Genomic DNA, 17695 nt, shown 5'->3' with positions numbered 1-17695 from the left:
GAGACAGGAAGATCTGTGAACAAACGAGGCCGTTTTTTTGGCGGTGGGTTCCTGACTTTCTGTTCTTCACCTCGAGAGGTGGCTGCTTGCTCTGCTTCAGCACAGGGAGCTGGCTAGCTACCATTGTGCAGCTCAAGCTTTCTCCTTGCCCTCTGCAATTTTATCTGGTTTCTTTTCTCCACCGATCCCGATTCTTGACGCCAACAGAAACGGAAAACCCAAGGGCAGCCTCCTCACTCTCCCTCCCCACACAGGACACTGAGCAGGAGCACCGCTCACCCCTCACAGAGGCGGCGCGAAGCAGCTCGGCGCCCCACCAGCCCTGGCCCCTCACGGGTCCGCGCCCTGCCGCGCACGCGCCCACGGACAACGCCCCAGTGCGCACGCGCGCGCTGACAGCACGGGCGGACCCTTCCCGCCCGCTGTAAACAAACGCCGGGAGGCTCGGCTCCCCTCCCTCTGCGCATGCGCCACCCGTAGGGGCGGGGGTGTTTTTCTCCCGCTCCCCCCGCCGCTGGCACACCTGAGGTGCCCGAGGCGCATGCGCAGGGCAGGCCGGGAGGGGGCGAGTGAAAAGGGGCGGCGGGGCGCGCAGGCGCAGGCGGTGCCGCTGCAGCCTGCGCAGGGAGCGTCGGTCGGGGCTGGGCAGGGCCGGGCGCGCTGACGGGATGGACGAGGACGTGCTGACTACCCTGAAGATCCTTATCATTGGCGAGAGCGGCGTCGGCAAGTCCAGGTGAGGGGGCGCCCGCCTCCCCCAGCCTCTCCTGCCACGACGCTGGGCACCGGTAGGGCCCGGCCTAGTCCTCCGCGGCGCCGCGTTGGACAACCCCACCGCTGCCTCAGCTGCTGCCCGGCCTGGGCGCGGCCTGCCTGGAGGAGGGGTAGGCCCCGCGGCGGGGGACTTCCTCGCCCCTACTCGGCCGGCCCTCCTGTAGACGGGGGGCTGCCCCTGCTTGGGGCTGCCTGCCTTTTCCGCAGCCCTTCCCCAGCCGCCGGCCCCGTGGCGGGGAGGGGAGAGCTGGTGTCTGCCTGACCCAGTTGGAAACTGAGACGAAGTAGAGCTCTGCCGGCCTGGCCAGGGGGATCTGGGCCTCCCTGTGTCCTGTGCAGCCTTGTGTCGTGTGAAGAGGGATGTACTTGTACATTTCCGTAGCACTTTGGGGTTAATCTGGTCCATAACATGTACATGTAGAGTCACAAGTAACCCAGCACTGGGTGTAGGAGGGGAACAGGGCCATACAGGTAGGCAGTGAAGTAGTTCTACCACTGATTCTTATGCTGACTAATCATACTCTTTCTCAAGTACTTTGAGATTTATTTCCTCCCCTCCCCCTATCCCCTGCCCTTTTCATGGCTTTTGTCTAAGCTACCTTTTTTTGTCTTTTAGTATTTCTGTGTTTTTAATTTCTTTTTGTTAGTGGCATAGATCTTCATAAAGGAAGTGTGATATAAATGCAGGAGGGCATCTGGGAATGCACCACACTAGTCATGTCAGATTTAATGTTTTTATGGCAATAATCTGAGTCTTCTACAGTGACCCTAAATAACATATAAGTTCCTAATAAGAAAAAAACCCTTATTTGTTAAAAATCTGGCACTCTCTTCTTTGAGTTGACTGCTGAATTGATAATCTAATACAGTAGGCCTCTGGTGACAGACATGATCTGAGCAAATTTCTTTTAGTTGAGGTCATCTCTTTTATATGTGGCCATATGGAAGAATTTTTCCTGAGACGGATAGTATGCACAATGTTTTTGTGTACCTACTTACATGCTTATTTCTTCACACCAGGAAAAATGTTAAAAGGGACTATGTAGAGGAAATAAAATTGCTATGAAATGGTAGTAACACTACAGCTGTTCAGGTACAGGAACTTAATATTGAACTATTCCTGAGTTTGTGTCACTTATCTATTCCTTAACTAGGAAAGGTCAGATGTTAAAGTTGTATTAGCATAGCATAGTAAGCAGTTGGAGTCCTGACTTCTGAACCAAATGCTGTCTTAAACTTGATTCCTGTGAGTGTGCTGTACTTTGTAGATGATGATATCTTCATGTGAAAGAAACGTGGAGAAAGTAGAGGTTGGCTGGGCTTAGCACTCAAGACTTGTAAACTGATGTTTTTATTCTAGTGGCAGTATGAGGGTTCCATATTTTGTCTGTTTTGAGTGAAACTAGTTTTGGTTGTAACTAAGAATAGTTGCCCTTAAATAGCATCCTGATTCAACTGTCTGAAGGTACCAGTAAAAACCCATGTGCTATCATTTTTTTTTTAATTTTAATTATTCTTTGGTAAATAAAGCTACCATTTGGTTTTGGGGTTCTGAGTAAGGGAAAAAAAAGGTTGGTCTATGGTTAACTTCAGAGTTGTCACCCAGCCTTACTGAAATAAAGGGGTTTCAGTAGTCACTTTTTTGTCAGTGCAGGACTGTGTCCAAATGCTAAAAATGACTTGGTTGCTAAATTCACATGCAAAAAGAATAGAGGAGAAAAAAAAATGCGGGGGGAGACTAAAAAATAAATAGAGCTTTGTTTTGTTTCTCTAGCCTGGAAATGAATGGAAGCTGTCAGTCATAGCAAACAGCTGTCTGCCACATGGTAATATACACTTGCCACAGATGCACAAGACTGGTGTTTTTAAAAACTGTATGCTGAGAATCTTTGTCTTTTGCCAAAATATTTACATTTGGCACAATTACACTGGCATTATTGGCACTTCTTCAAGGGACCCTACTACTATAGTGTGATGTGCTGGTAAATCTTACTTGTAGCTGTTCATCGATTGGTAGCAAACATATCCATCAGGATGGGGGAAATACTGTGTGTGTGTAAGTCCTTATCTACAAAAAGATACAAAATTGTAAAACAATGGTGAACTAATTCTACTATTAAACTTCTGCATCTTTGTTTCTGATGGGTGTAATCCTTACTGTTCTGCTGTGTGCCTAGTTCAAGGAGCTATTTCTGGGGTGAAAAGCTGACTTGGAATTTTCTTCTCAAGCTTACAGAAATACTGTGTGAGGCAATACGAAGCCAAAAAAATCTTACTTTTGCACTGAATCGTAGGAGGACAAAAATAGAATAAGAGCTAAGTAAACTGCTTTGAGAAGCAGACCATGTGACTGTTCAGGCAACTGACAACTTGCGTGGTACTTTGTTTTCAAAGAGACATACTCAGTAATAGATGCAGAGAAGAGGCCTGGCCTTCTAGCAGAGCTTGTCTACTGTATTATTTTCATGTGCCCTTTTTTTTTGTAGGAGAGAAATTACGGAAAAATGAGATGTGTTTTTATTTAGCTATGTGATCTTGCTGTTACTTTCAGAGTTGTAATTTATAGGCTTCCAGCAAGCTACAGATATGCTGCAATAACAGCAACTCTTATTTTTCTTCCCCACTATCAGCCTTCTGCTGCGGTTCACAGATGATACATTTGACCCAGAACTAGCAGCAACGATTGGTAAGTATGTGCTGATGCTACCTTAGAAAAATGTATACCAACTTCAGTACAAATTTGTAGTTTGTTCAGACTTGCCTAACCAGTAGTGAAGTTCAGACATGTCTGCTTCTTTGTAAGAAAAGAATGATGTGGACACAGTTCTAGCATGCAGCGCTCATTGGTGCAGAGCATTGACTGTAATGGCCTGTAGTTGTCCCCTTTATGCAAAAATATATCCTTGGCTAGGAAAACAGACGTAAATGTCACCCTTCACCAAGAAGATGTAAGTCATAGGTATAGGCAGTGGAAAGCTCTAGTGGAACAACCTGCAGTGCACTGTTTGCCAGTATTTCAGGCTAAAATGGAAATGTAAGAGCTACTGTTATGTCTCCTACTGATTTATCTGTGCAAGATAGCTATCAAGTTGTTTCAGTAGTAATATTGATGTCCAGAACTTGTGTTCTATGTAATATGGTACTTGATAGCTATCTTAAGAAGACTTAAGACCGTCTTTAGTAGGGGATGTTAGCTCTTGCAACTCCTGACAGTACTAGAGTGTACTGGGCACTGAGTGGCTTCTGCTTTTCTTCTGTAGGGAGGAAATTACAATGTGGCTTTTTCTTTCCTATTTAGTAATCAGTTCCTTGGCAGCTAGGCTCCTGAGGAAAATGGAAGAGAGCCAAGAATCTAGAGCTGCTGGGAAAAAAGCAGTGATGTGTCATTGCTATGCTATGCTACCTTCCAACAGTGAGGTCAGTTGTGCTGGAGGAGAGTGACCCAGAATGCAGGATATACTATGTAAATGGTTGACAAAGGAAGCAAAATGAAACTTCGAAGAATGTGATGCAGCTCTGTGCCAAATTAAATGTAATAGAAAATAGAGGTGATTTTTCCACACAATGCATTTCAATTGCATTTTTTTACTTTCTCTGTAGGAATGCTTCTGGCTAAGGACTTGTATCAGATTTTTTTCTTTGAGTTCAGCTGTTGGTAAACAAAGCCAGCTCTGTCTAATTGGTTAAGAAATCAATAAATTGATCTATCTTTCATTAATGTTAATAAGATACAAGAGTACTGTTTCATGTAAAGCACTGAGCAGCGGAGGGGAGAAATGTGGCCTATTTTTGTTAATTTCATTGCTCGTAAAAAATGAACTTGTGTAAGTAGCCCTACCTCAGTTCATGAAGGAGGATAAGGTGGAAGGAAACAGGAGTGGAACAGACCAGGTCATGAAGATGGCAATCTTGTATTCTAATCTAAATAGTTTTGGTATTGTATGTACTTCACATCACGTTACTTTCTTGGTATGTCAACCATGTGGGCCAGGAAGTCAGTGCAGAATAGCTACTTTATCTTTCCTGATTTTTTGGATACCAATAGACTAGTTCGGTCTCAGTGTGGGCATCTTTATTGGGTTTTTGGTTTTTTTTCTTAGTTGTTTTTTTTTTCATTCTGCTGTTTATACATAATACTCTTTACCAATGTCAAAAACTGACATCAGCGTGCTATTTCAGAAACTAAGGAATTATTTCCTGGAGTAATTTTTCCTCTTTGGGTTTGTCAAAATTCACAACAGCATGTGTGGTAACTAATTGTTGGCTGTTAGATAGCAGCAACTCAAGGTTTACTACTGGCAGATCCTACCTGCCAGTAGTAGGATCTACTGGCAGGTCTTACCCTGCTATGTTTCTGATGTGGAAAAGGGGGAAGAGTACTCAGTGTCAGCATTACTTCAAATAGAGACTGACTTCTGAAATAGATATACTAATTTGGAATGAACATGATCATTTGGCAGGAAAAGGAAGTTTCTAGAGAAATGAGCAAATGCTGGCCTAGATCACCTAACTGTTAGGCCTCTCTAGCTGATGTTTGTTTGTTGTAGTATTGTGCAGTAGAGCTACTGTGACCCCAACTGCAGAAGTCCTATAGCATGGTATGTGGAGCACTCATGTGGATTAGCAGATTCTTCTCTTTTAATTTTTTTTCCACTTAACTGGAAGGGGAAAAGAATCTGGGTTGTTCTTACTTGTTTTCTTGTTTCTGTTTTTTTAAACTACTAGGCTGTGGCATTGCTGTTTTTCTGGTGAATGTATTGCTAAAAAGCAACATGTCAGCTTTAAATTCAGGGCAGGATTTTTTGTTCATATGGATAAAGTACTTGGAGTGAGTTCTTAGAGAACTGTTACGTGCTGCATGAACAGCTACAGATCCTAGATGCCAAATTCAGGTACTCACAAGACAGTGAAATGCCAAAACACTTTGTGAATCTCAACCTGGATTTCTTTTTGTGCTGTTTAAACGCTAGTTTGTTTTGAGTTTGGGGACGGAAGAGGTTTTAAAATAATTTTAAGGCTTTTCTTTTGAGACTGCAGAGTATGGTGCTTTTCCAAAATGAATGGATTGACTAGAAGTAATGTCATCTTTCAATGTCATCTACATACTGATGGCTGAACTGGTTCAAGTGACTAGATTTTTATTTGGATTAGAAAGTGAACAGATACATGCTATAGGTTTAAAAAAAACCAAAACAACAAAACACACAGCTGCACACAAAATCACTACACTAGGGAAAGCCTTGGCTGTAGCACAACTGATCCCTTGCAGTGACCTATTAAGATGTACCTTATCTTCGTAGCTTGCACAGACCTACTGGATGGAATTTAAATGAAACCCTAAACTATTGTTTGTGGGGTTTTTTCTTCAGAATTTTGTAAAAATTCTGTGGTATTCTTAGAAGAATAAGCTGCCTTGGGCAAATATTTTGCTTCAGTTGGATTAACCATGTTTTATTCAACCTAACAGATCGCTAGGTCTTCCAACTCTAAGCTGTCCAACTTGTCAGTTACCTACAACACAAATAATACCCTCTAGCTGATTTTGCACTTCCTGTAAATACAGCATGGCATGCTGGCCTGAATGTGAGAGCAGCAGGAAGGTGACAGAGCTATTCCTTGTAGACTGTAAGTCCATAGTATGTTAGTGTGTAGTGCTGACTCTATTTGGCTCAGCTGTATGTGTCAACGCACAGGAGTACAGTCTAGTAGTGCTGTCTTGTTTATGACTGCGTTCCAAGGCATGGTGGAAAGCACTGTCAGCTTTGTGTTGTCAAGGGTTGAAACATCACTCTTACAAGCTCAGAATTTGACACCTGTCACAGAAACGTGTGTGTATTTCACTGAAGTATTTAGGAAACATAAGTACCCTGTTTGTTCAACTTAACAATATTTTCTTGAGCTCTGCATTTTTTCTACTTGTCCTCTTTTATGGCAGACTGATAATCAAAAACCTAGTTATTTAAAAGATTTATTTTTGTTAACTGGCTTTTGTATGTGTTGGGCTCCTTGATTTACTAGAGTTATATTTGCCATGTCTTGATCACTTTAAAGCATATAGTTTGGTGTGCTATTAGTTCATTTTCATACTTTTGCTTTTCAGTAATAAGTCTAACACACGGGGCTTATTCACTATTTTAGTTGCATTGCTCATGCAGAATTTAAAGCATTATCTTTTAATTTTAAGCCAGCAGCAAGGCTAACATAAAGGGCTATATGCATTTTCCATTAAATGAAAATTGCAGAGCTGTGCAGGCACAAGATACTGGATCTGTTTACTGAATGGGAGAAGGATACTGTGGCTTTAAAATACACCTAATACGTTTGTCCTAAAGAGAACTTTTTTCCTTCTTGAAACTACTATGGCATACTTTTGATTTGTTAAGTATCTGATAGGCTTGTAATATCTGCAGTTACACAGGTTTTGATGTCAGACTAATGGATAAAAGAATGTGCTATGAGCTGTTGGACATCCTGGTTGAGCAATGGTGACTTTTGCAGTTTAGGGAAAGAAATGCGCAATTACAGTGGAAGAAGAGATTCTGTTAGTCTGAGAGTTACTGCTGAGTGCTGAAAAATTGGCTGGACAGGATGTTCTTTAAGATCAATTTGAGTCAACTTGCTAGCATAGCAGTCTTCTATGAATGAGGTAAAGCTCTAAGAACTGGTGTTTAAAACAAAGTTAATAGCGACTGTTCTTTTCTGTGAACACAACTCTAGAATAATGTACTGTCCTGTAACTGTATTGTGCATGGCATGGAGCATTGCATTACTGCTAAGTTAGGGACTAAGACTCTTAGTCTCTAAAAAAAATGGAGTTCTGTTCAGTTACTGCAAAAGTTAAGGTACTTTGGCAAAATATTGCTTGAAATAAAGAGTATGGGCTTCTTCCAGTGCAGAATGTAGCCTGAAAATCACTTGACACTTCAGGGAACACTAGTGAGCTGAAGCTGTGAAACAGTGGAATAAAAATTGTGTGTATTTTTTTTTTAAATAAAGCTATTTAAAAACTCAGCTGCAGTGAAGTCATAGACCTGCTTGCAATGTGCAGTTTCTTAAGCATCCCATATACCCTCTGTGACTTCGTAAGTTGAACGTATTTTGGCAGCTGTTTGCACTTGTTTGTAATCTGCATGGCCTTGGGAATATAAGTACAGCACACTTATCATGAGGCCCTACTTAAACATTTTGTGTTAGAATAGTTAACCCAGAAATTATTATTCTTGTAGCAAGTATGATGACTACCATTTTAAGTCAAAGTGCAAAATATTTGCTCTTACACTTGAAGTAGTTCATATAAAGGTATCCACTTTCCACACTACTGCTTCATTTCAGGGCTCTTGCCTGGTGGGGAGTGAGAGTCACTCCAGAATAATTTAAACATATTTCCAATTACTTGCTGTTGGTAACATAAAGATCAAATCACAGCAAAATGGATCATAACTGTACCCAGCCTCTGACTGATGTGTGTTGCTATATCCTTTAAATTTGCACAGTCATTAACATCTTGTCCTTCTTGGCTTGAGTTTTGTGTAGCTTGTCCTTGGGCAAGTGATAGTCTGCTGGTTCCTGTGTATTTAAAATAAAAGGGGGGGTCGGAAACTGTCAGATGTTGAGGTGGATGACTGTTAATCGACAGCAGAACTGTTACCACGTTGGTGGTTTTTTTTTTTGCTCTGTCACTGAGCATGGTATTGGTGAGTCCTTGATGTTGCTGGAATCGCTGTAAGAGATATACTGTGTGTTCAAATAATCCAAAGCTTATTTGACATGTTTGTTAGAGGAATTACTCTAACAGTTAGAATGTCATCTAACATTATTTCTCACAGGATAGTGATCACGTAGTAGATGAGTCTCTGTCTATATTGGTTTACTGCTGAATGATCACCTTGATGGGACTTGGTCAGATTGTTTGAGATAGGGGAAACAGAGTGCATAGCTACCTGAATGCAGCTTCCTTTATTTTGAAAGTATGTTGTTCCTCAAGACCATGGACATACTCAAGGAGAACGAATGTATGAGTAATGAATAGAAAGTTAGTCCATTTGATTTATAAAGGTGAATATTTGTCCTGGAATATGTGCTTTAATACAGGAAATGTAGTATTTGCAGTACTTCCATAAAATATTTTGAGTCAATGGCTTAAAAAGGCCTTTAGGCTTTTGCAAAAGCCTTTCAGCAACAAAACGTTGAGTTTTGAGGAAGGTTCATAAACAGCTAATGAAACTTACTCTTCCTGTTCCTCACAACTTGTTTTCTGAGTTTGATTATTTTTTTTCTTTTCTCTTTACATCTTCTCTTTTAAAAATGGCTGTAGTATGTTTGAAGAACTAAAATGTTTTTCCTCCTCTAGGTGTGGACTTCAAGGTGAAAACTATTTCAGTTGATGGAAACAAAGCTAAACTGGCAATATGGGTAAGTATCTCCTAAGTTCCTAATGTATTGCTTTGCTTTAGGAACAGTGATGGCTTGTATAATGTACCATTTGTATAGAATCCTTTTCTATTTAATATGGAGGTTTGGAGGAGTGGGAAGTTAATACTGAACCATTCAGAAGGTGGAATGAACTGTGGGGCGACTGCCTAATGGCGTAACTCTGTTGCCTATGCGCTGTTTCTGCAGCACCAATTCCGGGTCTGGTTGGGATGGGTGTAAAGAAAAGGAGGAATAAAATGGTACTAAATCAATCGGACTTTAAAACTGAATGTGGCCATTCCTATATTTTTTTAATTAGTAATTCATCATTTAACTTCTAAAGACTTAGCCCTCACTAGTCTGAGACTTCCCTGTATACATCATTCTTGTCTGTACTTGACAGATTTTAAAAGGGTGCACTTCTTAACCTACACATTTTAGGCAAAATTTAGTAGTGTATTAATAGTTTAAGCATTATGTTGCATGCTCAATTTATGCTTAAAGGTTACCTCTCAAAACAGTTCTTAGCCTGAAAACTTCGTAGCCCTCATACAAAGACTTTTATAGGCTTGAGGTCACTGTTACTTGTAGCAGATGCAGCTGAAAGAGGGAGAGGCAGTGTTTGTAATCTTAGCCTTGGAGTGTTCAGCATCTACTCTAGTTAAAACTAGAACTTCTAAATTCATGGCAAGAAAGAAAGAGTACTTCCAAGCTTTTTTTTTAAACATTCTCCGTTCTGCAAACCAGCCTCCGCACTTGTGTGACTTGAAGCACCTTTTGAATATTCAGAGCCAGTTGTGACTTCTTGTAGCAAGCAAGAATAAAACCTTGTTTCTTACATAAGCTAGGCACCTGACCTTTACTTCCTTGGGAAGTAGTAGTGGAGCATGAACTAGATATTGCAATACTTCTGTTGCTTTGAGGGTGTTTCATATCTTGACTAATAAACAGGACTTGCATCATAGTGTGACAGTAGTAATCACTAAAATAAATGGGTTTGGCAAGGAAAATAACTCCAACAACTTGACAGAGAGACATATAGGAGGAAAAACAGACTGATAGCAGAATGATGAGTGATCATAGGATGGCAAATACTACATAGGACTGACTTAAGGTTTATATTCTTTCATATTGGTGAATATGAAGAAATAATTCTGAGGTAGATTGGAAAAGAAAAGCTTGTAAAGGTGTATCATGACACAAAATCAGTTTGAGATGTGTGGAATTGACTGAGTGACTTGTAGAATGTTGGAAGTCCAGTTCGGTTATTCAGGTTCTTTGGCAGGGAACCGTTTTGAATCCACAGTGTTTCAAGGGTTGCTTCTAACCTGGGGTAACTTGGATGAAGTTATTTAAATCTTCTATGCATAAAGTCTGCAATGAGTGTGCACTATAACTTAATCTCTGATAAAAAAGCAGCATTCTAGTATTTGTTTTTTTGCAGAGCTGTTGAAACTTTAAATTTGAGGATGTAAATTCAACTTTACTTAAAACCAGAAAAATCTCTGACTTATTTCTGCTTCTGCTCTGTCATAGCATGTTAAATGCATTTACCCTGGCACTGAATTAAATTTAATTGGACCAGAGTGGTTGAAGTGAGGGAACTGGTTTTGTTGCCATGGGTTTTGATGCTTGTTACAAAATCTTAGTTAGTACTGCAGCTATGCTTCTTTCTTCCTTGTTGCTGACATATTAGCAGCAGAACAAATGCTTCTGCAGAAATGGCTATTGTATTGCATTATAGTCCGGTTATTTACTACACCTAACAGTTTAAAGGTGTTTCCCAGGACAGACTATACAAATCTCAAAGTTAATGTGCAGTATAACAGCAGGGGAGGTTATAAACTCAGTTAATCTGGTAGTTGAACATTCAAAATAAGATTCAAAGTATATTCGTTAGAAGCAGAATGCCTGAGAGCTAAACTTAGATTCTGCTCAAATTCTGAATAATGGAACTTTCTGAATGGCTTTTTAGGATACTGCAGGTCAGGAGCGGTTCAGAACATTAACACCCAGTTACTACAGAGGTGCACAAGGTGTTATCCTAGGTAAGTATAGTTTTGCATGGTATTTTGAATAAGTTTGTGGTTTTCTTGTGCATTGGAGTTATACAAACTAATATAACCTTTTATAATATCTAATTGATACTAAAAATCATTGTATCTGTGTTGAACAATTCATACGTTAAAGGATCTTGAATTTGATGTCTGACCTCTTTCTCATGTAGTGTCAGTCTCACTGGCCTGAGAACCACTAATTTTTGCATGAGATTAAAAGCTACTGCTATTTGAAGGGATAGCTTGGACCTGTCCCTGTGCTGCCAGGAATTTACCTTTTATTTATTACTTTTGTATTTTGCCTGTGCTTACTAAGCCCAGATTAAAAAAAAAAAAGATTTTTCTCTTCTCCTCAGTGTATTCTTTCTGTATCAGTATGTATATAGCTTTCTCTTTTTTCTTCTACCTATTTCTTTTTCTTAATGAAATTAATGTAAACACTGTGGAGTCTGGCTGGGATTTTTTGCTGTTTGTGTCTCCATACTGATGGGATGTTACATAGTCAGAATCACTTAGAAAAGACTAGATAGGAGCATAAAAAGCATCAGTTTCTGTGAGAGAAACCCAGGCCAGAACCCATAATTGCAACTTCACAGTGAAGTCTCTTTTGCTTTTCTTTTGTATGTGGAAACCTGTTCACTAGGCACTGAGCTCTGAAGTTCTGCTTCTCTACCACTAGAATTGAGGGGCTAACTGAAGTAAGGGCAGGGAATAAGTTTGGGGTTTTTTGAAGTTGTGTCTGACTTGAGAAACACTTGGTAAGTTGCTGTGTCCAGTTAAAGAATTTAACTTGGAATAACCTCTGTCATTAGACTTCCTGGTAGGTTTTGGTTTTTATGTATTGTTTCCCAAGTCTGAGTTGCATTACCTTCCTCATATAGGAAGATGCTGTCAAGACGTGTCTTGTCAAGTCGCTTAATTGCTGGCACTGAACCTGCCACTTACTGTTGAAAGCTGTAAAACTAAGCAAGCATTGTCTGGGAGCTAGAAAGTTCTGCTGTTGAGATTTGCTCTCATTTTATTTAATAATCTTATCTTGACTATTTCTTTGTTAAATGACTTCCTAAAAATAAGGTTGTTGATGCAAGTCAAGCTATAGATTTGATTGAAATGAACTGTTTATGTCTGTCTGCAAATGGGATGTGAGAATGAAGGAAGAAATAGTTTCATAGTTTGAAATGGTAACTATTAGATAGTTGCTGAGTAGTGGATTTTAGGTTTAACAAGACTTGCTTTTTCTCTGCCCTTTCTGCTCCTAGCATGGCTTATTACTTATATCACACACAAATGCTAAATAGTTTGAAACACTAAAATGCTGAAAATTCAGTAGTTCACTGGTATTTGTGAGGATTTGGTGATCAGTTTACTTTTTCAGCTAAATCAGTAGAACAGCAGCAGTGTAATTATCATCAATTAACTCGGTGCAGAAAGTCATGCTATCCTTTTTGCATATCTTTTGTGTAGTAATGTTAAGTATCCTACATCGGGGTCTGCAAGTGTAAAATTCTTTGCAGAATGATAGTCTCTAGCCTGTAAGCTGGGATGTCTTAACATAAATTAGTCTGAGAACAGTAGGTGACTGAATCTTGAGTTGCTTTGCATTAGCATCATCAGTGTTTTGAGCTGGTGGATATTCAACTTTTTTCCAATTGTTGTCTTGCTGTAGTAAGTAAACTGGAATCCTTGGGACTTCCTCAGTTTTCTAATTCAAAAAGCTGTAATTTTTGCTCGTTTTGTAATGTAAGCTGTATTTCTTGGAAAATATTGTGGAAGTAATATTGCTAATATCTTTCAGTTTATGATGTCACAAGAAGAGATACTTTTGTCAAGCTGGATAACTGGTTAAATGAACTGGAAACATACTGCACAAGGAATGACATAGTGAAAATGCTAGTTGGAAACAAAATTGATAAGGTAAATTGAATTCAACTGCAGTAAGTAATATGTTGGTGTATTTTGTTAATAATGCATATTAATGCTATGTCTTATAGGAAAACCGTGAAGTTGACAGAAATGAAGGTCTCAAATTTGCAAGAAAACATTCCATGTTGTTCATAGGTATGTTATAGATATTTGCAGAGATCTTAATTGATTTTTGTTACATAATGAAAAGTACTGCTTCTGTAGGACTGATGGTCTTTATACGTACAATCCAATTAATGATATTTCTCAGCTGCAGTAGGTATAAAGATAATAGGCATTCCCATCTTTTTTAAATATGTCCAGATACCTATTCTAACTGTGGATGAGTATACGGAAATGTGTAAGGATTAAGGGTGGAATACAGACTTTACTGTAGTCTGACAAAACTTGTTTTAGGTTTGGGGTTTTGTCTGATTTCTTGTCCCAGCCTACTTGCTAAATTGATAACAGCAGCAAAATGAAAGAGGGAAAACTGGTACTAGTCGCCAGCTTTCAGTATAGCAAAGAGCTGGTACTTGACAGAAATCTGTATTAGAACTGGGATGTAAAAATAGGTAGGAATATAATTAACTTACAAATGGTGGGTGGGATCGAATAATGATGTAATCATGACTGTAGCAAATATGTTGGTCTCATCTTGCTGCAAAATGAGATGGGTCTTGTAGGCAAAGCCTTGTAATGATAAATTAAAGTGGGTGGTGAAGTGATTCTTTATGCATAACTTTACTACATGTTTCATTTAAGAATCAGCAGGGATTACTTTATAGGATGACTCCAGTAGCAAAGCAGTTCACTGACATTTCCTGTACTTAGGCTTATGTTCCCATCTCTGACTAATGACATGTCTTTTAGTACCTTGCTGTGTTTCTTTTTGGCTATAGTGTCAGATGTGGAAATAAAGTTCAAAGTTAAGGCACAAGCTGTTAAGTGCATGGAAGATGAAAAGAAACATGAAAATTAAACTATAAGTAAATATATATATATCTTCATGCTACATATGCTAAGTATCTGCATGACTGTGTAGAAAAACAAGGCAAGCCCTAGTGGGACTGAACAGTTTCAGATAGTATCTGCTGTTCTCATAGTATAGCCTGTGAGTAAATTTCTTGGGCTCAGCCAAAGTCAATGAGTGAAATTACTTAGAATTCTGCTAACTGCAGAAGAAATAAGATCCCTTATTGCTTTTTATCAGATGAGTTGTATCATGGAGGATGACCCAGAATCCTACAATGTGGATCCTTGCTTCTTATGGTATGGTGGTACTGCAGTTCTGACTAATGTACAGAACTGAAATACAGAACAGCAACCAGGTTTTTTTAGACATCTTAAGTTAGTAGAACCCTCCTTTCTTCTTACTGAAGTGCTTTCCACAGAAAAATTAAGCTCTAACTGTCTCCTTACGTTCTAGTGGCATTCAACTTGGAAGCTCTTCTATTAAGAGTCTTTGGAGGTGCTGCTTTATGTGGCGACAGAAGTCTGCATACCTGCAATTTTGGCACTGCTACATTATTGCAGAATATATTGTAGAAGTTGTAAGTCTAGGTTGTAGGTTGAGACTTAACTGAAAGAGAACTACTAAACAAGTTACTGGAAGCTATGCTAACACTTGACTTCTTGCATCCCTTCTCCAGAGGCAAGTGCAAAAACATGCGATGGTGTACAGTGTGCCTTTGAAGAACTTGTTGAAAAAATCATTCAGACTCCTGGACTGTGGGAGAGTGAGAGCCAAAACAGAGGTGTAAAGTTATCAAACAAGGAAGAAGGATATGGAGGAGGAGGAGCATGTGGTGGATATTGTTCTATGTTATAAACTTTGGGAAGCTTATTCTTTGCATATTTAAACAGATAGTGACATCTTTCTGTACATAAATTCATTAAATGCTATTTTTAGGGACCTTGCAGTTTGCACATACTTGTTTTTTGTATCATGGCAGTGAACACTTGTAGGAAAAATGTTCTGCAGCTTTCCCAGTTTGAAAATGTTATGGTAAGCATGCCCAACTTGCAATCTTCGGGTTTTTATAAGTAGCATAAATAACGTGCAGGAACAAATGCACTAAAAATTTTATGACTGTATACATTCTTCATCATGTAACTATTCTAAACAAATCCATCTAACAGAAACATTACTGCATTGTCTGCTCTGTCTTATTTTCAAATACTCTTGAAATTATAGAACTACACAGTGTGCACAGATCTTAAACAGTGTGAGCTATAAATGTTACATTTCACTTCTTCTAGTAAATGCTTTTTTATGGTATTAAAAACAGCAAGATTATATGGTTCTTAGACAAATCTGCTAAATTTTTGTCTTTCAGCAGAGCTGTCTAAAATACAAATTGGCACAGGCCATAGTTGGTATCAGCACCTTCTTGAAGAGATGCTTTGAAAGCTTCCTTTGCAAAGCTGGGGGACACCCTTTTTTCTTTTTATCATCGCTTCATTTGATGGCTTAACTGGAGTTTTAATCCTGTGATATTTATATACTAAATTTGTGGTACTCTTGCATTCTAGGTTTTTATGATGCGGTCTGCTCTAGACTTGCTGTAGAAAGTCTTCATTTTTGGCAAGGGGTGTGAATGACATCTTTGTTCTTTCATTGTGAATCAATATGCCACACTTCAGTACGGATGCCTAATTTTCCTAAATATTTGTAATATAACTTTATCTCAAACTGTAGCTCACTGTGGCTGTGAAGATCTCTATCACATGTCTGCTTTGTGTGGCTACTTGTTCAGAAATAAAACTTCCTGTCAGACACTAAATGGGAAGCTATAGGGCTTCTTGATCTCTGTATGGAATATACTATTGTATTGAGTATTCACTTGAATTTACTGTATCAAAGCCAATGGTTTGTTTCAGAAGACTTGTATAGACTAATAAATTTTTTTTCCACAGTATTCAACTTTTCTAACCTCTTCCTATTGTAGAGTTGTATATTTTCTAGCACGTACAGTTTAAACAAGGTCACTTCTTACAGACAAATGATTTCTGATTTCTGAAGGACGAGACAAGGATGCTGTGTTGTTGTGATTTTTTTTTTAAATAATCACTACAGTGCAATTGGTAACAATTATTGGGCAGTTTCTTGTAAATATAGTGATGACAGTACCTTTTATTATTGCAAGGTTTTGTGTAAATGTCAGCATACATGATCTGTATTTTGCAGCAGGTCTTGGCTGCTTCTGTTAAAATACACTTTATTCTTCACATGGAAACTTTTGTTTTCTATTCTGTTTTGCACTTGCTAGAAAACAATACCAAAATTTGAAGACTTAACCATGCTAGTTTTTACCAAATGTTGTATCTATAGTATTGTTAATGTAGTAGGATAATTTAAATATGTAAATGTAATATTAAATATACATACATATTGTATTAAAATGTTAGATTTGTATTACTGTTTCATGCAGAATATGTGGGCTGAGCAAATCTTGTTTGTTAGCATTGAGGTGAAAGGATTTCTGGTTTTTGTAGGCTAGCAGTGGAAGAAACTTGTAGGAGCATTAAAACTCTGAATAACAATTACTTTAGTATTATTTCAGTAATATTGGGCCAGTACCATATTGTTAGCTTATGTCTGTAATTTATTTCCGTACTTATTTTCCCCCTAGTCTGGGTGCATCCCTATGTTGAGAAGAGACTAACTTTTCAGTTTCTCACAAAAGGTCCTTTTATCACAGGATCTGGATTCATCTTTCATTCTGCCTTTGCCAGATCTGACAGCTCATGTCAAAGGGAGGAACTGCAGGGTACTCTGAATAGCGGGTATTGTTCTGCAAAAGAATCAAGCCATTTGCTCCCTCTTTCCCTGCAAAATTTTTCTGGGGAGAGAGGAGTATTCTGAAACAGCATATTTAGTGAGACTGAGAGCAGTTAGACGGCTATTTTGGTTTTTTTTTTTTTCAAAAAAGCAGCTGTTTTCTAATTGACTTGAAGATAGAAGAGCTAGTTTTATCTTTTAAGCATGTTTGGTTATGTCTCTGAGGAATGGCTTTTCCTAGAGTCTCGCCACTTTTCCTCATTGCTCTGTCAAGAGGCTATGTACTGGAGGGGTGGGTTCCTGTGCTTCCAGTATTTGTTAGAGCAAATTTAGCATCTTACTATGCTACTTTCTTTTTAAAAATCCTTCCTCTTGTCTCTTCCTTTTTTTTTGGGGGGTGGGGGGAAGCTGCCATCTTTCAAATAATGTTCCCATACTTCAAAAGTTGTTTTTCCTCATTGCAGGTCAGAATTGTATCACCGTTATCTCCAAGTGCACTTTCTCTGTTGTAGCTGTAATGAAAGCATATCTGAAACTCTTGCAAGTTGTATCATAATCTCTACTTAATACTGTTTTAAGCCTGTCTTTGTGTAATACTGAGTATTGCAGCCAGAGAAGTATGCACAAGAGATCCTTCAGTCTACCTCAGTAGGTAGCTGAGGGATAACGGAGATGGCTATTGTTTGCTTTTCATCAAGTAATGACAATGTGTCCATTTCCATCGCAGATAGTTTTATAAGAAAATTCTAAACCAGGATGAGATAAC

At 39.0% G+C, this 17695-nt stretch overlaps 1 protein-coding gene across 3 annotated transcripts; it reads left to right on the top strand.

Moving 5' to 3' along the window:
• Positions 1-628: 628 nt before the first annotated feature.
• RAB18 (RAB18, member RAS oncogene family) lies at positions 629-16492 on the top strand. 3 transcript variants are annotated; one of them, XM_059818747.1, is made up of 7 exons: positions 629-736; positions 3405-3460; positions 9125-9186; positions 11162-11234; positions 13039-13157; positions 13235-13301; positions 14798-16492. In XM_059818747.1, the coding sequence occupies exons 1-7, from the start codon at positions 669-671 to the stop codon at positions 14974-14976; spliced, it is 624 nt and encodes a 207-aa protein (XP_059674730.1). In that variant the 5' UTR covers positions 629-668; the 3' UTR covers positions 14977-16492. The 3 variants fall into 3 exon arrangements, with proteins under 3 accessions (XP_059674730.1, XP_059674731.1, XP_059674732.1); XM_059818748.1 differs by lacking the exon at positions 13235-13301 and having other exon boundaries at positions 14798-14942; XM_059818749.1 differs by lacking the exons at positions 11162-11234; positions 13039-13157.
• Positions 16493-17695: the final 1203 nt, after the last annotated feature.

Source organism: Gavia stellata, chromosome 6, assembly GCF_030936135.1.
Source record: "Gavia stellata isolate bGavSte3 chromosome 6, bGavSte3.hap2, whole genome shotgun sequence".
NCBI lineage: Eukaryota > Metazoa > Chordata > Aves > Gaviiformes > Gaviidae > Gavia > Gavia stellata.
Note: the sequence above shows the minus strand (reverse complement) of the source record. Positions and strands in the feature narration are given on the sequence as shown.